A 26,461-nucleotide genomic window follows, 5' to 3' on the forward strand; every position below is an offset into this window, starting at 1 on the left:
TCTGGATGTTGATTTAGGGTCTGTTTAGTGTATGTAAAAAAAATTCAGAGGATGCTGACAGTTCACTGATATTTCTAAGAATTTGGAGTCCAAACCCTTGAGAGGGAAAATGGCTGGAACACAGAAAGCACCTCATTTTTCTGGGTACATTTTGTTCTTTGTGGGTGTACTTCTTACTCCCGCAGACGACTGGCCAAACACACACAATAATAATAATAAAGTGAAATGCCTAGCCCCAGCCACCAGCCATCTTAAGCATCATGCTCCCTGTGATGAAAGAAGGTGGTCTTCTTTTGAGACTGAAGCAGGGTTAGACAGACAGAGCTGCACATCACAGAAATAAATGTGTTTCTGATGCAATCTCAGTAACACTGAGTGTTTGCACCTGTAAAATGATTACTGTTAACAAGCACTCACTACCTACTTACACTCACCAGCCACTTTATTAGGTACACCTTGCCCTTCTCCCTTAATTCTTCATGGCACAGATTCAACTGGGAGACTGTGGTCCATAAAAACATGATAGCGTTACACAGCTGCTGCAGATTTGTCAGCTCCACATCCATGATGTGAATTTCCTGTTCTGGTTACTGTGGAGGCCATTTGAGTGCAGTGAGCTCACTGTGATGTTCAAGACTCCAGTTTGAGATGATTTCATCTTTGTGATATGGTGCATTATCCTGCAGCCATCAGATGATGGTACACTGCCGTCATAAAGGGATGGACATGGTCCACTCAGGCAGGCTGTGGTGTTAAATGATGCTCAGTTGGTAACATGGGCCCAAAGTGTGCCAAGGAAATATCCCCAATACTATCACACCACCAACACCAGCCTGAACTGTTGATACAAAGCCAGATGGATCCATGCTTTCATGTCTCTTATGCCAAATCCTGACCCCACCCCTGTATCTTCTACTGTCTAATTTTGGAGAGTCCATGCTAACTGAGACCTCAGATTCCTGTTCTTCACTGACAGAAGAGGCAACGCTGTGGTCTTCAGCCACTGCAGCCCATCTGCTTCAGGGAATGGTGCGTATTCAGAGATGATCTTCTGCATACCTCGGTTGTAACAAGTGCTTTTTGAGTTACTGTTGCCTTCCTAGCACCTTGAAGCAGCATGGCCATTCTCGTGACCATCACCAGGATCAGCACGGCATCTTCTCCCACCACCTCCAAGAAGTGCTGCTCACTGGATATTTTCCCTTTCTCAGACCAGCCTCTGTAAACCCCAGAGATGTTTATGAGTACAAATCCCAGCAGATCAGCCTGTCTGGCACCAACGACCATGCCACATTCAAAGTCATCCCCTTTATCTCTGCTTTTTTAGCTTTTTTCATACAATTTGCAGAACAAAAATTTTTAATTAAAAAAAAAGCTTTGCAGCACTACAACTAGGGTGTGTTTCCAATATTCATTCTTAGCCAGTTGATTAAATTTATCCAACTCCTAGAAACAAAAAGGCTTTGAGCTCTTCAGCTGCAAGATGTTCCACTTCCATGAAGATGAACCTCAAATCAGTTCATGCACAACCATAAATAAGCCAGTCATTAGCAGTGAAACCAAAATGATTCCCTTCTACCTGCACTGCTCCCCAATTACATAACATCACACACCCCAAAACGCTGTCAGAGTGCCACTGTGACCCTCACCAACACAAATGCTGCCCACAGATCAGTAACAGGACTCACAAAGCTAGAACAAACCTCGAAGCTTGAGGAGGCACAGTTCTCTGCAGGGACTGAAGATATAACTCTGAATAGAGACAAAAGAGCTGGAAGCACTGTGACTAATCAGAGAAGAAAATCACTGGTTTGAAACAATTACACTGGAGTAATCCGGCCTTAGCAAAGCATCTGAATTCAATAGGTTTCTCTGCACACGAGCACCGTGGCTGGAGGCTCGTTTTCACCTCCAACAACCTTTAAAAATGTGAACAAAAGGAAAAATGGCCGGAGTGGTTCAATCTTCCTGTACTGAGGTGGGAAATGACCTCGGAGCATCTTTGCATGGTGCGACAGAGGAAGGAGGAGGAAGAAACCCTACTGACAGGTCTCCGCCAAAACCTCCTCACTTCCTCAGTCAATCCACTGCTAACCTTTAAGGTTCAATTTCCTGGCAGATGCCATGCCTCTCACCTGCAGCGCTGTGCCTCCAACAGCAGCTGAGGTGATCACTCTAATAAGACACCATAACAAATTACAATCCAATGAGCTAACAAAACAATAGCTGAGGTCATGCTACAAGAATTTAAGTTCTGCAAACAGACAGAAGCTACGACTAATTATTTGTCCACTTGGTTACAGAATGAAATGCCCTATTCTAGGGGAAAAAACCTGGACAGATTGTACGTGTGACAGCAGGGATAAAGTGTTCTGTAGCATTACTCACAACACACACACACACACACACACACACACACACACACACACACACACACACACACACAATCCCTCCCTGGAGAACAAATACTTTCAGCTTAGCAGGAGGACTGCCTTATGTCTTTCGGAAGTTGGACTTGATAATACGACAGCATTTTACGGAGGGATTTATGACTCCAAACACTCGATAATGTTCCCTGGTGACAGTCAGGCGATACAAATACTAACGCAGCATCTTAAAGAGAGATTGATGCTGCAGTTGAGACACTCTGAAAGCTTCTGTCAATAACAGGAGAAACACCTGAATATCTCACATGGACACTAACAAGCTCCTGTCCTTATTGCAGTCCTGTCTTTTCACAGTTACCTTGGATAATTCATTTTCCTGAGAAACTCGTTCATATGAACGCCACTGCAATTATGTTTTAAGCAATAAAACATGGGACAATAGCTTATAGCTATCACTTATTTTGGTCAGTTAATCTATGATTTTTCTTTTGTTAACTGATTTTAAAACAAAGAAATGACCATTTCAGGTTTTCAGAGCCAAGAGAAATATCTTTTTATTCCAGGTATGGGATCAACCAGCAGTCCAAAGCCAGAGTTAGAGAAGCAGGATTCAGCATCTGTGTTCAAACGTGATCGTGATAAAAAGCACTCACATACAAATGCTGCAAAACAGAATATCAGTTTACAGCAGCAGCACAGTTTAAGGATCTGCAGTGATTTGACGCAAACTGGAAGGTTTTAGTATCTATTCTATTAAATTTAATGCACATACAACACAAAGCACAAAGATCAGCTGAGGAGCTGATCACTCCATAATCCACTCTCACCACCAAACTCCTCAAACCACCGAGGCAGCCTCGGCCTGACGCTCAAGCTTCATTCAGCAAACTGAGCCTGCAGCACTCCTGGGATTACAATGCTTGGCTGAATCCACTCCTAAACAAACATACAGATGGTGTTTGTTCAGCAACCACAACAACCTGAGGAAACACAGTTTACACACACAGTCGGTGGATAGCAAACGCGCCTCCATGCAGTATTACAGAGTCCTTCAATCCACACCAACCTGTAACTTGACTTCATAGTTTGGCTCTGTGATGATGTGTAATATCACATCAGAAACAAACAGTGTCACCCACTGCTGCAGTTCAGTATGGGTGCTGACAAACCTGAGACACTGCTGCCCACACTCACACAGACCTGAATCCGCCAATGTGAGTCATCCAAAAATGAGATCCAGCATCTTGTGTTTCAGCAGCAGAGCAGTGAGTCGAAGACTTTGGTCCTCTGCTGTGGAGTCCAAGTTATTTTGCCTTGGCAGCTGACGGTCCGACAGAAACGACAGGAGACGGTGTGTGCAAGACAAAAGCAGTGCTCATCCAGCAAAAGGTCATCGTCACAGAGGAATAAACAAACACACTTCTCTAGAAACCATCACAGCATTTACCACATAACACCTGGATAGGCTACCCTGGTGTGTTAACAGCTACCCAGTTACATTTGCAATTTATTCTCATTTTTCATCCATATTAAAACACAACACAATCAAATTAATAGCAAACGTTCAGCCCCTGCTACAGAGCCAGGCTCTGGGACCGCTGCTGGTTATGCCACTTCTTCTTTTGCTGCTCTTAGATCCACTGCAAGCCGGAGAGCCACTCAAACCACAGTGTGATGAAGGTGGAGCTGGTTCAGGTCCTTCCACCACCAAGCTCAGCGAGGCCTCAGAGCAAAACCAGGAGCGCTGTCACCACTCACTGTTCCAGACGGTGGAGTTCATCCACTGGGATGCAGAACTGACTGGAGAAGCAGCCAATTATTGCCTTCTTAAATTATTTATTGTCTAGGAGTACACATAGTATTTATTATTTTCTTTAAGAAAGCACCCACCCACCATGGACACACTTTAATCCTACAGGGAAAAATGGACCTCTTCATAACTGCTGGATACCAATGCCACGCACAGTGGAAGGCTTTGGGCAGAATGACTCACAATGCAAACTTTCTCGATAAGGCTTCATTTTCAGTCTTTGGCCAGCACTGAGCACAACAATAGGCGACCTTTCTGCAGGCCTAATTAAATCCACCTCCATGTGGCCAGTAAAGGCAGACTCACAGCTCACTGACACTGACACATTAAAACAAAAAATTATATCCAGTTCATTGCAAATATGCAAATATTCATTGTGAGCTAAAGGCAGCATAACTTCATGGTTAGAATATGTAACATGGCAGCTAACTGTCTATGAATGTGCATCACAGTGCAGAGTTGGACTAATCCAGCTTAACTAATATGTTTTATAATTGAAGGCAGGTCAAAGTCAGCTTTAAACTGGGCCCTGTGCACAGAGGCAGGCCCGCTGTGATATTATGTTCTGTAAGAGATGTTCCTGATCACCATCTTAATGCCACAGGATTTAATTGCCGACATCTACATCTTCTCTCCTTGGTGGAGAAACAGACTTGAGTGTTATCTAATGGAAGCTGGCACCTTCAGGCCTTTTCATCTTTCAGCTTGTAATGATTTAATAAAGACCTGTTAGTTTCTTTAGCAGCCCCACACAAAGCTCATTGGATCAGCTCATAAAACACCCCAAGGCCACATCACGACACCCCCCGACTGCCACACCAGTGAGCATCAGTCTCCAACTGGGCTCAAGACTGGCAGCAGCGCTCTACTTCTCTTCACTCTCACTGAGTCTGTAATGATGCAGCCTGCTGATGACAGGAAGAAACCCCAGTGCTGCATTTCTGCACGATGCCATTTCCATACCTGACCCCTGAGCAAGGCATCCTCTGGCCAAGACAAAACCTCTTCAGTCTTAATACAGATTTTCATAGCAGCTAGAACTAATGGTCATATTTTTAGTGCTTCACCCACCATTTAATTGTTCATCTGGCATTTCTTATGACTAAATGGTCAGTTCAAATATTCACTGTTTGTTTATCCAACAAACACTGCAGAAAAAGTCATGGAGTGATCCAGCACTGGTCAGGAATGGTGACAGCAGGGCAGTTTATTCAGTTCAGTTTTTTTTTTCTTACGGGCCTCAGAAAAAAAAACAGGTACCCTGGTCATGTAGCTGGAACAGGTAGGCAACTGAAATTCCATTTGTGCAATCAGCTACATTACTCAGTTCATTTTTATGTTCTGTTTTTACTGCGGCAAATCAGCAGCAGTGCAGTGATTGGTTGTGGGAGAACAAACAAAGCACAGAGGAAGAGAAGAGCAGTCGCTCCGCTCGCTCGTCTGCTCCACTCTGTGTGTGAGGAGGTGTAACCACAGAGCAGAGAGGACAGAGACTAGCATGACTGTAGTTACCAGCAGTAAAGACTCTCACACTGAAATTAAACTGGTGCAAATAAAGTGAATTACATTAATTTACTTTTAATTGTTCCTTTAATTTATCTTGATCCTGTTCCTTTATTATTGTATATTCATTTGGTAGATTTTATTTTACAAAGCTAGAAATGCATTGTACCTGAATAATCATTTTCAGCTTATTGATGTAACCTGGTACAAAATATAAGTATCATATCATAACTGCTAATAGCTGAAGTATTAACTTCAGCTAATAAGTGAATATGATCATTTTCCATCAGCTGACTAATAAACGTGACACCAGACTGCCTACTTATCCATCACACAACCACCGCTTTTTTTACCTCTCCTCCTTCATCATTGTCCTCCTCCTCCTATTAACAGTCCAAAGAACCCACCCACTGGCCGCAGCATAAGGCAGCTCGTGCCCCACTGATCCTTATTAGAGCCTTTTGAGGGAGTGTGTGTCTGAGTATGTGTATTGGTTTTGATGTCAGCTACAGTCTGAAAAGACTCCCATCATTTCCTTGGCAGCCTAAATAGTAATGTCATGTTACACCAACCGGCCTCTGCCACACAAGCAACCATGAACTCTCACTGAACTGACCCCCCCGCCCCAAGCCTTACAAGTACATCTTTGGCTCAGTAAGCACACATGCCCTTCTCTTCCTGTCTCCACCAAGTCTCCTCCTGCACCAAGAAGCCTTGAGGCACTCCGGCTCTCCTCTCCGAGCATTTTCGCGGAGGCGTATGGAACGACGACAAGTCTCCTCACATAAAAGGAAAGCCCTCATCGTGCTTCCACTGCTGAAATCTACCTCGCCTGGAAAGCTGCCGATAGCTGAGTGCAGTGAAAGTCAAGAGTAACACTCCTCCACAGACTCTCCTGAAAAGCAGCTTTGTTGTGGAAATAAAATGGAGGATCTAATCATTTGCCACCTTTTGCCTCTCATGTTTCAAAAAAAAAAAAAGCAGGGTGGTCTGCTCAGAAACCTCTGAAACTAAGGAGTAATTTATGTTTTTCTGCAGCGCAAAACCTTCATTGACTTGAGCACGACTTTTTGAACCAGAATTTCAGATTGATCCCAAATTGGATGCTAATTTGCAGCCCAGAAACTTCATGTTTCTTTGCAGCTGCACAAGGTTGAGTGCAAAAATTACAGTTGACTTTTACAAACAGCACCGAGCTGATAATGAGCTTGTCCTTTCTCTCTGATCCAACCATAAACAACACACAGCTTAGGAAATAAAGCCCAACGTGAAGCCTGCTGGGACCAATGAGGACGCTGGCTCCATAAATTCATGATCACTTTCACTGAGGCAGATCAGGTCAAGCTCACCTGCTCCCACCACTGAGGGCAGCTTCTGCTCTGCAAGGTGTGGAAACAAATTGTCCTGTCGGTCTGCAGATTTACATTACTGGCTCCCTTATCATTATTGTAAATCCAGCATTATAATGGACACAGAACAGAAGCTCAACCCTTTCAGGATGAAAGCAGATCAGATACTCTGTACCAAGCCATGTAAATCAAACAAAACTCGGGTTGCTTATGATCGATCCTGAAGGAGCTGCTTTCTATCATTTTATTGCCTTTGACTTTGCTGATTTGACTGGTCTGAGTAACAAATTCAAGAGACCATTTCTGACTCTGATTTCTGATCATCCAGAAATGATATTATGGCTAAAACAGAATTCATCATTCACCTTTAGGATTAAAATCGCTCCTCAGTCACCGACGGTCAGTCACCGACTGTGAATAATCGTTATCGTGACCTGTCCGGGAGACCTTTTCTCTCTCAGCACAGAGAAATGTGCACTCTTGTTACCAAAGTGCTCCGACACTGTCGCGATCAGCCGGGACAAAGTTATCCGAGCCTGTCCTCTGTGCGCGTCCTCTAAACGCAGCCGTTCACCGGTGCAGCAGGTGGCTCGGTCAGCGGATTCCAAACAAACTACCACAAAGCCCGGCTTACCTTGTAGACATTCTCCGTTATGCGGTGCACCTCGTCGGTCCGGGACATCCTTGTAGGCGCGTCAGTCAGAACCATAGACTAAGGTTTCCTTTGGAGGAGGTTGAGAGGATTTTCCAAACTATAACGGGGGGAATGAAGCAGCTGTTCGCGGGGAAGAGCGGCTGCTGTCTGCCGTGGACTGAGAGAGAAGAGCGCGTCTAGTCGTGGGATCCCTGCTTTTATAGGAAAGTCCTCCGGTGCGCCCACACCGGATCCCCACGCAGCCAGTCAGTCGGTGCCTCTCGGTTGGAGCGCAGAGGCGGACTCACTCTGAGAGGGGCGGTGCTGCCTTCATGGGCGGTGGGAAACAGAGGAACAGAAGATAAGGATGAAGCGGCGGGAACCTTCTGCAAATTAGTATCTAACTGAAGCCCAGAGAAAGAATAAAACAGATGTTAAGCTAACAATAAACATTCATTCATAATTTCCAAAATAAATAAACCACGCCTTTCTTTTAAAACCTCAAAATTTTGGCAGCTGATCCTAAAAGAGAACAAAGCAAGGACAGAGCCAAAGTGGGGTCCTAGGGTGCCACCGCCCTCCGTGAAACCCCCAAACTTGTGTTGTCATATCAGAAGGTATGGAAACAGCGCAGCCCTCCCCAATACATCCCTGTAAATACAACCATCAGTCCATCCATTTTCTCCAATGTCCCCATGTCTGGTGCTCCATCTTCCTCCCACAGTCCAAAGGCTGGCCATATGTGTGAATGTGAGGATGAAGGGTTGTCTGTCTCTCTGCATTAGTCCAACCACAGGTTGGTCACCTGTCCAGAAGGTATCCCGCCCCTCACCCTATGACAGCGGGACAGGCACTTCATTTCTCCATTGAGTCAGAGCGGCCGCTGTGTTGTTATGCAGCAGCCATGCTGCCCAATGCTGTGGAAGCAGGAGGTCTGTTGACAAATAAAACCATCAGAATTCAATTAATTTTAAATGAATTTTTAACAGGTATGCTGTATTTTGGTTGATGGTCAGTGGTCCCCATATTTTAAAAAGCCTGTAAACACCCTGGAAGCCTAAAACCTAAAATCTCCATCATGAGATCAAACAGTACATCCCTATTATAATTACATTGTAATAAATTCAGTGAGCACAGATATTTTGACACACTTTTCCATGCTGGTGATCACTGCTGACATCTCCCCATAAAAGAATATTAATCTGGTTTAAGACATAACCCTGTGGATAGTTTGTTATATTTGATAGACTTTATTTAAATGACGTTTTTTTTTTTTAGGAGTACAAACAGCTTTTTGGCCTTAAAGACGTGGAGTCAGCTGAATAGTTTACTTCAGTTCTCATTTATCATCATTCATTTTTCCTGATACCTGCAGTTCAGTTTCCACCTGTGAGCCAGCCAGGAATTTGTGTTATTATTAATACTGTAAGTCATCGTGATAAAACCAGCAGATAGTGTGGTTCTTGTGTTATGATGCTTCACAGGGCCTGACCGAGCAGCTCCATGCAGAAATAGACCTCATCCACTTATGCAGTACAAATCTCAAATACTTTCACTATTCTCACAGACATTTATGCCGTCTCTGTTTATTAATGCAGACCCACTGGCTCAGTCTAACCTCCACATGAGAGGGCTGTAGATCAGGGAAAGGGGTTTCTTTGTTTGGTTGATTTAATAAACCCACAACAGAAAAAGATTTAAAGTTGTCCACATATGTGCGCTTGCTCTATATTTGTGCGGCTTTTGGCTGAGTGGGCTCTGGTTGGTATGAGTGGGATGGAGCACATTTATTTGGATTTGAAAGCCTTGTATGGGAGGGGGGGGAATCTCACACATCACGATCTGAGAGCCTTTGAATGGGGATCTATTTAAATAAAAGTGACAAAGCAGAAGATACCTGATGACAAGTGTGAAAGAGGACACTCGTGCTTTTGTTTCATTTACCAAATAGAGCAGATGTTTAAGAGCAGCTAGAAGAGCAGATAATAAAGTGGCACGTTACTCTCCACCAAAAAACACTCATTCTGTTTGGTTTGTCACATCCGATTGGAGCGGGAAACCAAACTGCAGGCAGTTAGTGGAAATCAATCAGGCATGTTTGCTCTTCACTGGAGCAAACAGCAACCTTCCCACTGTCAGCAAGGCTATTGATTCACTCCTCTGTGAATATTCAATCCCCACAATTAGTTTCTGTAATTGAATGTAAACTGCCATTATGTTTGCTGACATCCAACCTATTCTGAAGTATAATTGTACACAGACGAATGAAGACATTGATTATTAATCGTGGGTGCTTCAGGAAATAAACAAAGCTGGAGACTTAAGGCTGCAGTCAGGCGTGAAGTCAGAAAAATGATGACCTGAGACAAAAAAACAAAAGCAACATGTCACCAAAAACGTGTCCCAGCTTTTGTTGCTCCTGTTTCTGGCATTAAATTCAAAATGAGCATATAAGGAATTTATATTATATTACATTTTGTTTTGATTGATGTTTCATGGAAGCTGGGTTATATTTGAGGCTGGGATTCAAATCACAAAATGATTTGAATCCCTGGTTGTAAATGGGAAGTCTGTGGGAAAATTGCCATTAGCTCCCTTGGTTTGTGACCTCGTGAGTTTATTGGCTCAGTCTGTTAGTGCCAAAAAGGAGACTAAAGCAGGGCACGAATTAGGGTGGGATTACCTTATAATATAATAACAGTTGTTACCATATGAACACACAGTGTCAGTTTCACAGTCGTGTTTACACCAACGTTCATGACGTCTGCTTCACAGTGGATACATCCATGGTCTATGATACATTACATTGCTGAAAGTATTCACTCATCTGCCTTCACACACATATGAACCTGGGTAACATCCCATTCTTAATCCATAGGGTTTAATATGATTTGCAGCTATAACAGCTTCAACTTCTGGGAAGGCTTTCCACAGGTTTAGGAGGGTTTATGGGAATTTTTGACCATTCTTCCAGAAGCACATCTGTGAGGTCAGACACTGACATTGGAGAGAAGGCCTGGCTCACAGTCTCCGCTCTAATTCATCACAAAGGTGTTCTGTCAGGTTGAGGTCAGGACTCTGTGCCGGCCAGTCAAGTTCTTCCACACCAAACTGGCTCATCCATGTCTTTATGGAGCTGCTTTGTGCACTGATGCGCAGTCATGTTGGAACAGGAAGGGGCCATCCCCAAACTGTTCCCACAAAGTTGGGAGGATGAAATTGTCCCAAATCTCTTGGTATGCTGAAGCATTAAGAGTTTCTTTCACTGGAACTAAGGGGCCGAACCCAACTCCTGACAAACACCCCCACACCATAACCCCCACTCCACCAAACTTTACACAATGCAGTCAGACAAGTACTGTTCCCCTGGCAACCGTCAAACACCACTGCATCCGACACTTTGCATTGAGCTTGGTGATGTAAGGCTTGGATGCAGCTGCTCAGCCATGGAAACCCATTCCATGAAGCTCTCTACACGCTGTTCTTGAGCTAATCTGAAGGCCACATGAAGTTTTGGAGGTCTGTAGTGATTGATGGCAGAAAGTTGGTGACCTCTGTGCACTATGACCCTCAGCATCCACTGACCGCTCTGTGATTTTACGTGGCCTACCACTTCACGGCTGAGTTCCTGTCGTTACCAGTCATTTTCACTTTGTTATAATCCCACTAACAGCTGACTGTGGAATATTTACTAGTGTGGAAATTTCAGGACTGGACTTGTTGCACAGGTGGCATCCTATCACGGTACCACGCTGGAATTCACTGAGCTCCTGAGAGAGATCCATTCTTTCTCTAATGTTTGTAGAAGCAGTCTGCATGCCTAGGTGCTTGGTTTATACACCTGTGGCCATTAAAGTGACTGGAGAACCTGAATTCAATGATTTGGACGGGCAAGTGAATACTTTTGGTATCATAGTGTAGATCCATGCTGCGTCACATGAAGACTAGAATCAGTCTGAAATTGCTTTTTCATCTGGTTTTTGTCCATTTTAAGCATTTATAACATGTTTGTGAGCTTTAGCACTGCTGCCAGTTGGATTTTGTTAGTAGAAAGCTGATTTAGACATATTTAATTTATACATTTTGGGATAATTTATGCTTTTATTAGAGATGATAGGAAATAAATGTCTGATAGAGAGGGAATAGAGTAAAATTAATAGTCAGCATTCAGAACCCCCCCCCCCAAAAGACTTAAAATGATCCTTTAGGACTGAAGTCTTTAAATAAAAAATGACATTTCACTTTTAAAAAGTTGTGCCTGAGTGTGTGTTCAGTACAGTGGGGGTGTAATCAGGTAGGCAAGACTCCGGGTGGGCAGGATACACTTACACACCTACACACCTGAAACATTTATTCAGCAGCTTTTCATTTGAAGCCTACTCACCAGCGTCCTCTCGGGCTTTTTCTCTCCGCTTCAGATCCACGTCTGTGATTCATCAGCGCGGCGCTCTGACATTCAGTCTGTGCACCGCCCACTCCCACACACCTCCACAAAGGCTTGTAGTGCACAGTCAGAATGGATCCAGTCCATTCAAAAAAAAAAGGATAACACTACTGTGAAGTGGACAAAGGCAATTCAGGCCATTTCAGACTTGCCGATACATTGGCTCTGTCAGAGAGAACAGTTCAAGGTTAGATGGGAACATTTAATGTCTCCTGATCCAGCTGATGCTTTTGTCCTCAGCTGAATGAACTTCGATCACCTTCATAACAATAGCAAAGCAAGGTCATAGTACACATGTACTTTAGACCTGAGTCACGCATGCAAGGAGGCAGAGAGTGGGAGGTTTCAAGGAGCCGGAGGGGGAGGGGGGGGGGGGGGGGGGGGGGGGGGGGGGGGGGTTAAGGAGCCACAGAGTGTGTGTGTGTGTGGGGGGGGGGGGGGGGGGGGGGTAGTCAGGTGTTTCCTTCTGAAACACTGAGCGTTTAAGATCTTTAAGCTTTAACATTATTGTACAGAAATAATGATGAAACATCAATTACTGAGATTAAACGTGTGCTTTGGTGAAACATTAACACTGAGGACTGTGAGGTCAGAAACAGTCTCCCCTATACAGTTCAGGGACAACTACATCAAAGCAGCAGACCTCTGTATGATTCTTAATATCATCTTTTTGATCAAGTTATGCTCTGTTATCAAAACTTCCAGTATCTACATGACCTCCTCGATCCATGTTTGTGGTAGCGTTTGCATGTGTGTCATTCTGTATGTAAACATGAAAGTGTCACAACTAGCAGTCTGAATTACTAAGTGGACCCAAGAGCAGAGGCGGAGTGGCGTGAGTGCTTTACAAATGATTTATTGGAAGCAGCGTTAGAGATATGTTTAGCTCTGGGGGCTTGCAGATGAATCCGGCGTGGTGACAGGTGGCTGGCAGCTTTCACAGGACACCAGGGGAAAAGGCAATTCTCTCTAGGCAGAGGAGACAACTGGGTGTGAATTCTTTGAAAACGGGAAGTGAATTGAAAGTTCCAAACAAAAGAGACTGTCTTACTTGATTCCGGGATTTGAGAAGCCCTGCCGGGGTGGCACGTAAGGGCAGCAGGGGTTTGGATGGTCCATGGGGAGGGCAGGCAATTAGGAGTGTGTGTGGAAGGTGGCCGGTATGTGGTGGCTGACGAGCGGATCCAGGAGGGCAGGCAGGCTGACGTAAATTGAAGCTTCCTAGAGACACACAGAGACATGAACACCTGATGGGCAGTAAACACTATGAACCTTGTGATTTGGCTGGAGGTTGTTACCACTGTGGTGGAATGACACTCTGGCGGAGACCGAGGGTAACACCTGGACCTTAAATACAGGGCTAATCACTGCACAACAGGTGTGCAGGATTATACAGCTCCGACCTCAGGCTCCGCCTCAACATAGCAAAACACAGCCAGACCTGCCCCCTGGAAAGGAAGAGAGAGAGAGAGAACAAACCACCACAACAAAACCCCTGCATCCTGACAGAAAGCTCAAAAAGTTTGGAATGAATTCTGATAAAACTTTGTGTGGGTGCAGAGGTCAAAGGTCATGTTTACATTAAAATTTGGCTCACATCAAGGTTATTATCATTAACAAAAATGAACGAAATAATGAAAACTGAAATTAAAAAAACATTTTCATTAACTTAAAAAATAAAAACAATAATCAAAAGGAAAAACTAACTGAAAGGAACTGAAGTTCTAGATAAAATGACCGTTGTTTTCGTGTCTGTCAGTTTATTTAAAAGCCTTGTGGATTGATATGAAATTACTTTTTTTTGCTCCGTGTGTGTGTGTGTGTGTGTGTGTGTGTGTGTGTGTGCTGGTCCGTAAAGTAATGGCAGCAGTCTCTGCTCTGCCGAGAAAGCGTCCCATATGGGGTTTCTTTGAGTATGATAGCGAGACAGAAGTAAGTGTCTTGCTGTGGATGATGAAAAAATGTGCTTCTCAGTGGAAAAACCACCAACATCAAAGTCCACCTGAGAAGCGCACAAGGCGGCTACGGAAACCGCTCTGAACCTGCGCAGTAACCTACGGCGTAACCTGATGTGCACCTCTGAGAAATGTAACTACATGTTGAGTCCACACAGCCAACAACAATTGTGATCGGCCTGTTCAGCACTGCCGAGTACTCTTGTGCATTTCCGGCTACTGTTTGCCACATTTTTTTAATTTATCAGTGTGAGAATAGCAACTGGGAATAATAATCAAAGCATTAATATAAGGACTCACAAATGTCAGCAAATCCCTGGAGGTAGACTGCTGGATGTGAGGGACTGAACCAAGTGAAAAAACAGAGGGAAAAATATGTTTACAGCCAAAAAACTGACCACAAAGAGCGAGGACCAAGGAGGGGAAAAGTCCCAGCCAGCACTGCATATAAAACACCAGCACACAACCACAAGGTAATTAACACACACAATCCAGCTCACACAAGCATAAATGTGGCAACGTCGACCACTTGCGTAGGTTGTGTACAGAGGCCCCGCAAAGACCCTGCACTGAACTCTAATTAGTGAGCATCTAACCAAGCTAGCTCTCTGAGCATCTCCGACAGAGAACCAGCATCATGTGGTGATAACATCAGGATGCGGCCGGATTTGAGCTTTGATTCCTTCAAAGAGTTCAGTTTGTTTTTGTCAAACATTTGCTGTGTTCTGATTTTACACACCACATATAGGTGTTGTTAATCTGCTGCACTGATGCTGAAGTTCATTGCAGAGTTTATTGGGTTTTGGAGTTTGTTTTTCTTCATGTTTCTCCCTGTTGATGTCTCATGATGTTCATGTGTGTCGTTAATATTACACATATTATACAATATTACACATGTAATGCTGCTATCTTGTGAACAATTGGTTGCTGAATACAATTTTTAAATGGTATTTTTTGTTGAGTTCTTATTACGCAACAGTTATACTTGCACCTGACAAAGTATGAAAAAAAATAAAATACTAACTAAAACTAAACATTAAACAAAAAATAAAAACGAGCAAAACCACTCTGAAAAATAATTAAAACTAAGGTAGAGAAAAAAAAGTTAAGTCAAAATAAAACTGAACTATAATGTAAAATCCAAAACTATTATAACCTTGGCTCACATCCACCAACACTTTCAAGGTCAGCTTCATGATTTTTTAAGCCTTAGAAACTATGATTCTCACCAGTGTGGCGTGTATCATCAACATAAAGATTTAAAATATCATTTCAAATGTGACCTTCCTTCAAGGTCAACAGACTGATCTGAAGGTCAAAGTGATAATACTGCCGTATAGCTGCTTAAAACTCTGTTTCTTACCATCATTGTTTGTATTGACAGCATAAAAGAATATAGGGAATGATATATGCGGATTCTTTGACCTCTTACCTCTGAATCAGGGTCAAATAAGGTCAAACTTTCATAAAATGTCTTTTATCTTTAGAACTGCTTCAAATTCTGCTGCCTTTGTGTTGGCGACATTTAGGAAATGATGCTGGTATGTGGGGATTCTGAACATCACGTTATAATTTGTATCCAAATATCAGGTCACAGTTGACCTCTGACCTCACTTTTATGTCTACCTTTCTTTCAAGCTGACCCCGAAATGTGTTTCTTAAAAGAAAATGTCAGGAGCAAGAGCTGCCAGGTTAGTCAGAAATATACTGCTGTATAATATAAGTTCCAGTTATTTACAGATCAGTACCTGTTATCCATCACCTGCTTCTACATCATGTTTGTAGAATCAAGCATCTGTCCTGCTGTCCTCACCTGATTTTTTACTGTATAAAATGGATAGAATATATATATATATATAAATAAATGTATAGAAAAAAATATTCCCTGAAAAGTAAATACTGCCCCGAGAGTGATCTGCCTCAACTGAGGTTTCATTAGAGAGCAGCTCAGCGATCCCCTATAAGAAGCATTTGGTGATGATGGAGAGGAAGAACTCCATTTAAAAAAAAAAAAAAAACAGGAAGAGACCTCCAATTGATCCAGACTCAGGGAGGGGCAGCCACCTGCCTTACCTGGTTATGGAGTGAGGTGAAAAGGAGAGAGAGAAAACAGGAGAACAGAGTCACCTGCTGCCACCTTGTGTTCAGTCGCTGAATAACAACCTCTGAATGGTGATCCACAGGAACAACAGACAAAAACAAAAAAAGCACTTTTATTATAAAAAGAATGTGTAAAGGTACAATTTCTGAGGCCATTTTAAGACAAGCAGTTTGGCGCAGGCCTGAAGAAATGCAGCCTGTCAGCATTCGTCATCAGTGTTTCTTGTCTGTGAGATTAACTGATTAGTTAGATGCATCTTCAAAGATACACAAGCTTAAGCCTTCTGGATGTAGGCCACCCTTCTTGCTGCACTTAGACATGTAAGAAAATCTAAAACATGATACACACACTGAAATAATTATAGTTTTGTTAATACTCGGTGGGTTCTATCAAGTTATTACCTTGGAGAGATTACCAGCTGTTGTGTGGGCGTCAGAGGTAAGCACACAGACGATATGATTAGCCCTTTCTCCAATGACACTGAACTAATCCACAAGGGGAGCAGGAATTAGATTAGCTAAGCTGCTTGGAAACGGGTCAGACTGAGAGAATATTCTGTGAAACTGATGCAAACTGGGGTTTTTTTCAGGGTGGGTCAGAAAGCAAAGCCTGACGAAGACGAGGCCCGGTACAGTAAGAAGAAGACAGCAAAGACTCGACAGAGAAAATACACCTGCTGTTATGGTCTACCTGCCTTAAAGGGTCAGTTCACTCAAATCACAAGAAAAATGCATTCATCACTTGATCCTGTTGCTGCGTGTAAATCCAGGAAGACCTTGATTTATATCTAGAGATTTTTAAAAGCTTGCAGAAATCACATCTAGCTGTCCCTTTTTACACTCAAAAAATAAGTTATTAGATGGCAGAAAAACACTTCTAAGAAAAGCTCAACGGGCGCCAGGCAGGACTGTGGGCGAGGATCTCAACCATCAACGATGCTCAGCAACAGCTTCCTGATCGTGGCGATTTAAGCTTATTTCCCTATTTATTGTCATTTCCCATTTAATTGTCATCTAACTCACTATAGTTGGCATCCAACAGACAACTGCAACACATATTCACAAGCTTGTGCTCACACCTGTGCCCTCACTGAGATGAATGTGTGTGCAGTGAGCAGCTCCACTCATCCATCATCTGAAAACACGAGAAAGCCGAAGCTTTAAGTGACTTTAAATGAAAGCTTACTGTAACTGTGTGTTTGCAGAGACAGTCGTTTCACTGCAATCCTCATGTTTCAGCAGGTGTGTGTTTGATGCAGAGAGGTTAGAGGAGAAACATTTGACACGGATAAAAACAGGCTGAATGAGTTAGTAGAATTATATTTTTTTTTTTTAAAGTAAAGACTCAGGCAGATGTTAGGCTGAATAATTCATCACTGTATGTGAACAAGGCTCTCCTGCTAGTATAGACAATGTTATTTCTGTTCATGCTGAAAATCTGTAATATGGATGGATAACTCCTGATCCTTTACCCTGCTGTTCTGGTATCAGTTACTGGACGCAGGGGGACAAACTGATGAGAGGACGATGGAGCAGATCCTCAGATCACACCACCATCTTCTGAACGTTTAGCCCTTCCTCACAGGAAAATGACAGAACAGATATACAGTACTAGTTCAGACACATTTACCAATTCATATGAATGGGTAAGTGTGTCCAAACCTTTGACTGGTACTCTATATATTCTGCAAAAAGCAATTTAATCTCAGCGAGATTTCCTGCAGCTGTTTAGCAAAAAGCAGTCCCAGTTAAAGGCATTCACACCACTCTGAGGACGACTGTGTGGTATTTTTGAGCCTTTAAACTTCTCTTGTGCTGAGGCAGAAATTCTAATTAGTGTCTCTGAGCAAACAGAACTAAAGCATGGCAGCCAGACGCACTTAGGTAAATATCTGTGTCATCTGGGTGAACTGGCCCTTTAAAAAGAGTAACCATCAGGTATGTGTAGAAAGATGAATTAAAATGACATATATACATGGATTTAGGTCACTGTATGTCCACTGATTTATGGTACACTAATCAAACAAAAGTTAGGCACGATTATCGGATCTCACAGGTCTTCATGGTTTGAATCAGCATTTGTGGCTGCGGTGAAACGGTCCTGACTCGCTTCACGTATAAACCCGATAAACAGCCGCTGGGTGGGACAATGTGAGCCTGGCTGCTGTCGCTGTGACACAGGAGACGAAGCTCTCAGCTAAATGTTTGTGTGGTCGTTGGTTCGTGAAGGTCTTTCAGCTGTAGTCAGTCACGTTCCTACACGGCAAGCGCCTCTCGCTCCGGCTTCTTTTTGGCTCGTTCCCGCTCTGGAGCAAATAGATGCAGAAGGAAAGCAGCAGAGTGAGGAACTGCGGAGTCATGGTACTTAAATGGTTAGCTTATTTTACTGACACAGTTTTGTTTTATTGAGCTAACTCACTCTATTGGATCAAACTTTTATTGGGTAGTTTGCTTTTCCATTTCTGCTCCTATAAAACAGGAATCTCCCAATTTTGGGATCTATTCTTCCAGGTACACAATATCTTTATTGTCATATGGATATAACTGTAAACACTACAGGGAATAACTACTCCAACACTGAGGCATAAAACTTTAGATATTTTCAAGGTGGGCCAGAAACAAAGGATGCAGTGCTCAGATTTTCCTCCCTTTACAGTAAGAAGCAGATTTAAAGCCCTTCTTCATTCAGAGACCACTCGACTGGCTGGCGAGTGTTGGCTGGAGGCTGCCAGCAGTCGCTCATGTAAAAGCAGTTTGTATGACTGCTTTGGAACTAGCAGATTGCTGCAGGTGCCAGAAGTTTGCATGGAAGAGACGGATTTGTCTGTAAAGACCGATTGGGGGATATACACTTCTTCCCCCAAGGCAACGGGGTGGATAGGTCACCAAGCAGGCCTGATACAGACTGTACATGGATGTGTATACAGTATATAGCATGTAATAATTATTTTAATAAAAGTCTGATATCGATAAAGGTGTGGTGACCTGGCTTTCTGAGCAGCTCTCTTTTTTTTTTAAATTTAAGCCCGTTATAAAGAACCCAGGTAAAAGGAAGACGTCTCATCACAGACTTTTTGAAAGAAGTGAGACAGCAGCGAGGTTTATGCTTCATCACACTGTGTGTTAGTGTGAGTAGGTCACTGAGGCTGACAGTGAAGCAGCACAGCCTTTTAATAAAAGCTTTCTGTTTACTGACTCCTCTGAAATCAGTGTTTATACCAACCAGGCGAACAGTGTTGGAGAGGAGATAACATCACTCTTTCTGCAACATGATGGGAGGATGGCCGTTTCTATTTGACAGCACATATTCTGGAAGTCATCAGATTTTGTTGGGTGATTTGAGCAGCAATGTGCTGCATTGTGAACCCGAGATAAGAAAAACATGAGACAACAAACCTGGTTTCTCCTCAGCGGCCTCTGGGACTTCTGGCAGTTTGTCCGAAGGGACTTCAGGAAGCTCGACATCTCCCTAAGGGAACGTTCAGAATCCAGAATGAAGATGAAGTGCAGAGTGGTGCTTACTGTAAGCTCAATCTACCAAAACCAGATCAAACTAACCTGAGTTATAGCCTCCAGTTCAGCCAGCACAGCATCTTCATCCTCCTGAGATAAGGACCCAGCCAGCATGTCGTCAATTTGCTGCAAGTTAGAAAATAAGGTGAATTTTTCTTCAGTAAAAATGTAATCTTCAGATACTCGAGAGATAATTTAAAATTTTCTGCTTGGAGAAGCAGGTCAAAGTACAGAAATGACCCTGATGACCAACTGATAACTGAGGACCTACCCTTTGGTACTCAATGGCATCTTGAGTTTCATCCATGATGCGTTCTACTTCTTCAATAGACATCGCCTGCAGTGAGAAAAAGTCGATTACAGATCATGAAAAACATGATGCAGGTTATGAATTTTAAAACTATCTCCAGGCTGCATGACGTCACTTACCTCGTGCATTTTTTTCAGACATTCATTTCCAACTTTCAGTCCATCGATGACTTTCCTTTCGATCTGGGCGAACTCGAGGTCTTGAACCTGAAATAAGCAGCACACAGAGGAGCTGTGAGTGTCACCTAAACGCAGCCGAGCATCAGTGCAGCCCTCAGATCGCTCACCATGCGCTCCAGGTTGCTTATCTGGTTCTCCGTCTTGTCCAGGAGTTGTTCCTGGTAGCGCTTCTTCTTCAGCAAGAGGAGAGCTTTCCTGTTCAAAAAAAAAAGCCATTAAAGCTTGTGGTAAGGACGGGAAATTGCACCTGCCTAAAAAACAAAGGTTCTAGATCGACAGTGCTGCACAAGGGTTTTAGATGCTTTCAATTCTTATCCACCAGATGTCCCAAATTCTTCCTGTAACGGTCGCCATCTTAAAGAAATATCTTCAGGCGCTTGTGCATTTTTGCCTCTAATGCCAGATTTTCTATTTAAATTTATCCTCCTGATTCTGCTTCTCTGTCAAAGCACTTTGAGCACATGCACAGAGAGGGTTACCATACGTATGCTAAACAAACATGCACAGTTTCAAGCTAGCAAGCTATAGCAGAAGACCCATATGCGGACTGGCTGCAGGGAAGTGTATCACATAATTCACCCTTGCATGACTCCTGGAGGGATCGTCGGAGTTCGACATCCAGTCTACATGTGTTTGCAGGAGAAAAGCTGCCCTAGATAAGTACCTTAGTTAAAGAGTTAAAATACCTTAGGATCTTATTCACAAGTTGACAGGAAGGTGGGGCACGAGATGGGCCGGTGGACTGACTGAGGATAAAATAAATCAATAAAACAGAGACTGGCAAAAATGGCATCAATGGGAGAGCTCCAAGGAGAAAACCGCTGCTGACCAACAAGAACACAAAGGCTTGTCTCACATCTGCCAACAAACATCTGGATTACTGGTGACTAATTTCTTAGTCGACTAAACAAGGAAAAAAAATTTGACTAGTCTAAAACTAAGAAACACTCACTGATCCGTTTGGATCCTCCTGCTGTGCAAGTGGATTCAGACACGGTTTGCAGATCCTTTATAGAGCCTATGATCACCAATTTAGATTGATACTCTGAATTTCAGACACCATAACTTTGAAAATGTTGACAACATTGAAGTCACTTTAAATCCATTTAGTTCAGTTTTCAAGTCTTAAAAATGATTTCAGTCTCTTCACTCAAACATTCACATCATCTCCAGGATGCAGACATTTTTCCACCAGTGACCTTTTACAACACAACAAATGATCAATCATTGATCATTGATCAGTGTGTTCTGTGTCTAAAGCTTCATACAGATCAGTGTGATGTAACAGTGATGCTACAGTATCTACAGTAAAAATTTCAGAGGAACTGACAGTCTAACAACTGCAACTGAGCTGATTATAAATCCATGACATCATCGCTGTATCCGTCCTTACAGCCTGTTGTGAACAACTGTAAAAGATTCATGTTACATACAAAAATAACTAACGTCTAACTGGGATTTCAGTGCTTGTATAAACAAACGTCTAGTTTTTTCACTTCTTTGTACAAACTTAAGGGAAGTAGCTGGAAATGGACGGGAAATGGACAATAGTGACGATTAGTCGTTTAGTCGACTAGTCACGCACATCCCTAATCTGGATGATCCACAAGACTTTTTATGTAGGACCGCTTTTTTGCATTTGCGCAATATTTCTAAAATTAGAAACATCCTTACTCAGAGTGATGCTGAAAAGCTAATTCATGCATTTATTACTTCTAGGCTGGACTATTGTAATTCATTATTATCAGGCTGTCCTAAAAGCTCCCTGAAAAGCCTTCAGCTGATCCAAAATGCTGCAGCTAGAGTACTGACAGGGACTAGAAAGAGAGAGCAGATTTCTGCAATATTGGCTTCTCTTCATTGGCTCCCTGTTTAAAATTTTTGCACTCACAATTTTCATATGTGTATAGATTTAGATGTGTATATAGTCAAAATATCTCTTTAGTCTTTATACTTTTATGCCTTTAGTGTATGTTATTGTGTTTTAGGTTTACTCGTTTAAATGAAACGGTTGCAGCTGTAACAGTAGTAATTTCCCTTTGGGATCAATAAAGTATTCTGACTGACTGACTGACTGTTAAATCTAGAAGTGAATTTAAAATCCTTCTCCTCACCTACAAGTTCTTGAATAATCAGGCCCCATCTTATCTCAAAGACCTCATAGTCCCATATCACCCCAACAGAGCACTTCGCTCTCAGACTGCTGGCTTACTTGTGGTTCCTAGGATACTTAAGAGTAGAATGGGAGGCAGAGCCTTCAGCTTTCAGGCCCCTCTTCTGTGGAACCAGCTCCCAGCTTGGATTCAGGAGACAGACACCCTCTCTATTTTTAAGATTAGACTTAGGCAAGCTTATAGTTAGGGCTGGATCAGGTGACCCTGAACCCTCCCTTAGTTATGCTGCTATAGGCCTAGGCTGCTGGGGGGTTCACATAATGCAGTTTCTTTTCATTCACCTTATTTACTTTGTTTATACTCCACTCTGCATTTAATCATTAATTGTTATTAATCTCTGGCTCTCTCCCCTCAGCCCAACCGATCACAGCAGATGACCCCCCCTCCCTGAGCCTGGTTCTGCTGGTGGTTTCTTCACTGTATTCTTCACTGTATTATTGTAGGGTCTTTACCCGCAATACAAAGCGCCTTGAGGTGACTGTTTGCTGTGATTTGGCGCTATATAAATAAAATTGAATTGAATTGAATTGAAACTTTTGGGAAAATATTCTGTGGATGAACGAGACAAAAGCTGAACTCTCTTGAAGGTTTGAGTCCCGTTACATCTGCATAAACTAACACAGATTTTCATAAAAAGAATTCCTCCATAGCAATGAGACAGACTCACTGCCAGTTATTGCAAAAGCCTAACTGCACTTCTTTCTGATAAGGGTGGCAAAACCGGTTATTAGGTTTAGGAGGCCAGATAGCTTTTGTTAACTTTCGTCTCTTAACAGGTGAAGTCATCATTTAAAAATTGCATTTTGTATTTACTTGAGTTATCTTTGTCTAATATTAAATTTTGTTTGGTGATCTGAAACATGTAACTGTGACAAATATACAAAAAATAAGAAATCATTAAAGGAGCAGACACTTTTTCACAGCACTGTGTGTGTGTGACAGCTGAGAGCTTGAATATGGCTGATTATTCTGCTGCTTTCACTCTTACTCCTCTTTGATTCTGTACTCACTCCTTTTTGCCATCCTTCAGCAGCTGTTTGGCCAGAAGCCTCTCCTTCTCCAGCTGCACGTTGATCTTCTTCTGATACTGCCTCAGCTTATCTCTTTGCTGTTTCAGTTGCTGAAATTAGGAAATAGAGACATGAACACACTGTGCACCTGCAGCTTACGCTCAGATAAGCTTCATTCATCCACACCACACCACACAGCAGCTTATTGTCGATCCAGGTTTAGATTCAGTAGCTGTCTGCAAAAACTACAGCAGCTCTAATCTGATTATCACTGTCTTTACTTATGTGAGGGTCCTCGGGTAATATCGGCATAGAAATATCGGTACACTAATGTGTTGAAAGTGTTAACATTTAAATGATTTATAGTGTCTGCTAAGGCTCTGGATCGTACACTTTAAAAGAAGATTCAAGTGGGGTTAGGTAAATGAAGCCATCCTTCAGATTTAGACATGCTGAATTGAAGAAGAGACCCTGAAAAATTCTAAAATGTTGACATTTTGCTGTATAACATATGCTTGGAGGCTACCCGATGAGCAAAGTTGTAAAATTATCACTTTTCTATATGGAGTTCTGCACGGTTAGCTCTGTTTACGGCACAGAACGCCCAGCATCGAGGCTAACACCTCAGCTAGCTCAGTGACACTTACCAAAATTGCTTTGTCTTGTTCTGTCACTCGAGTTTGTTTCTTTTTGCCAAAAATATTTCCCATCCTGACACAGCATACCAGCTACAAGCTACAACCAGAAAACGAAGGGGAAACTATTTACATTTAAAACTATTTTCAAGAGGCAGAGTTGTGTAGCTGCTTCTCCATTATTTGTGTAGTCATCTGTGTCCACACCCACACCAGGAAGGACGGTGTCCGGGAGGGGACAGACACTTCTGGAACGACATTTAGAGTCTATTTAAAGAAAATGACAGATTGACCTTCATTAAAACATCAAGATACTTTTTAAAATCACGCCTGCTTCCAGCGAAGAGCCGAGTAACTATAAGCAGTTTAATAATATAAAGAGTCACAAGTTTCCACTGTCCTCCAGTGGCCAGACACAGAAACTGCAGGGACATACTACCAAACTTCCGGTGTAGACTTTCAAAGTATGCGACCAAACCGGTATGTGGTCAAAGTAAGTGGTCTGTTGAATGACGGGAATTACACATACTTTCGTACTACTCAATTTAATTTACATGGATTGAGTATTTCGAGTATTTATGTTTTACTACAGTTCGAATTTATTTTTCTTTATGTTAAAATAGTAAATTAAATGTAGTTGACTTAGCTTTTCTAGTATCACACAAATCTCTGCACACATTGTTTTTGCAACATCAGAACAAATTTTTATGTATATGTAATTTGTCAGTAAATTATATTTTGGTATAATGAATATAATCTCCGATTGATTTATTTTAATACACTGAATGGTATTATTATCATGAAAATATAAATGCTTTTTATTCATGGACGTGTGTTGAGTGCTTAATCTGTTTGGTTTGAGTCTCACCTGTAAGATCTTTGTAAACATTTCCTAAACCTGTGATCACACCAACTGCATAAATTACTTGATACTGTCTGTTAGTGCATATAATGCATACTGTGTATGCTGTATACTTAACTTTTACAAATGTATATAGTGTTTTGATATCTGTATATAGTGTTCTGATGTGTATGTGTGTATATGTGTATTGATATATATTTTATGTATATAGTGGTTACTATTCTATTTTATTTCACTTGTTTTATTCATCCTTCTTCTCTGCACTGAGCTGCTGTGATGCACAAATTTCCCCGTCGTGTGATCATCAAACTTTTATCTTATCCTATCCTATCCTATCTGTAACTCTCAGGGTATGGATGTGAGTATGCTGTAATGCTGCGTGATGCCACAAGGTGGTGCTTCCTCCTTATTATGCTATGCTGGACTGAGGACCACTCCGGTGAGTGCCGCCAGTTCGCTTCCCAGCCGGCATCTTTCAGAGTGGACTCTTATCTTGTAACAAGCTTATGTAGGTTGTTATCTACGTTTTACTGTCATGTATAACAAGTCAATGGGTGCCGCGGAGACCTGGAATTGTATGGTCTTAGGTTCTGCCAAATAAAGGCCGGCGCTGTGTTCGAATCCTGTCGGCTGCGTCTCAGAGCTAACATGTTATAGCTAATGCTAATAACAGGTAAAATCGTTAGCCTCTCCATCCTCACTACACAGTGTGAAACTATTTCAACACGTTATGTTTCTAACTACTGTGAAAAATATAATATAACGTATTCCTCGTTAGTATAGTGGTTAGTATCCCCGCCTGTCAATCAAAGGCCAGCCGCATATACCTGTAGAACAGTGACAAGTCTTAAATAGGAGAAGAATTGGAGCAAGTCCCTGAAACTACTTCCCCAATAATTTATTTTATGTGGAAATGAAGATATTTCATTTGAAGTCGTTTTTCTTTAAATGTACTAGTTTAATGTATTATAAATCAGTACCCATCAGTAATAAAGTTTAATGTAGTCTAATAAAAGAATTTACCTTTGTTTTCTAAGATAAACCTCTTTCATAAAGGACACAAATGAAGAGGAAAAATATGTTAGTTTTTGTGTGAAGTAACAGACAGGCAGGCCTTTTTTCAGTTAAATCATGTTTTAATTAAAAGAAAGACATCCATCCATTGTCTTCCACTTATCCTTCTCAGGGTTGAAAGACAAACAGTTTTGTTTTTTATGGTATAAGAGGCCATTGGTACACAAATATGAACAGTGAACAGTAAACCACAAATAAACAACAAATAAACAAATAAAGACTGCATCATTGTGTGACAATTTTTAACTTCCTTTGAAATAACACTCCCCGAGATGCTGATGAGAGAGAAGTGTTGCATTCCTTTTGAAATACTTAACTCCATCTCCTGGTTTTGTCAAACATCACACTTCATTACAGTGACAAGCTATCAGAGCACCCTGGGTTGAGGTACACCCGAGCTATGACGGGGTGAGACAGACACCCGCTCGCTCCCAGATCCTCACCTATGAGCTTATAAGCAACAAAGCACGATGATGTTTGAAATAGGGACCATGCGCTATATGTTTACATTTATAAATCCAC

The 26,461-nt window shown here is 42.2% G+C and overlaps 2 protein-coding genes across 5 annotated transcripts in view; both read right to left on the minus strand.

The window, feature by feature from the left end:
- baiap2b (BAR/IMD domain containing adaptor protein 2b) overlaps positions 1–8,433 on the minus strand; it is a 77,770-nt gene extending 69,337 nt beyond the window's left edge. For all 4 annotated transcript variants that reach the window (XM_030754564.1, XM_030754563.1, XM_030754562.1 and 1 more), the window contains exon 1: positions 7,684–8,433. In XM_030754564.1, the coding sequence (XP_030610424.1) occupies positions 7,684–7,758 (75 nt within the window). In that variant the 5' untranslated portion in view covers positions 7,759–8,433. The remainder of the gene's footprint in view (positions 1–7,683) is intronic.
- Positions 8,434–16,281: 7,848 nt separating this feature from the next.
- Positions 16,282–24,372, minus strand: chmp6b (charged multivesicular body protein 6b). Its single transcript, XM_030754592.1, has 8 exons — positions 24,016–24,372; positions 23,369–23,478; positions 20,292–20,379; positions 20,125–20,211; positions 19,967–20,032; positions 19,741–19,821; positions 19,579–19,651; positions 16,282–18,488 (listed from the first exon to the last, which is right to left on the minus strand). The coding sequence occupies exons 1-8, from the start codon at positions 24,076–24,078 to the stop codon at positions 18,439–18,441; spliced, it is 618 nt and encodes a 205-aa protein (XP_030610452.1). The 5' UTR covers positions 24,079–24,372; the 3' UTR covers positions 16,282–18,438.
- Positions 24,373–26,461: the final 2,089 nt, after the last annotated feature.

Source organism: Archocentrus centrarchus, chromosome 19 (genome assembly GCF_007364275.1).
Source record: "Archocentrus centrarchus isolate MPI-CPG fArcCen1 chromosome 19, fArcCen1, whole genome shotgun sequence".
NCBI lineage: Eukaryota > Metazoa > Chordata > Actinopteri > Cichliformes > Cichlidae > Archocentrus > Archocentrus centrarchus.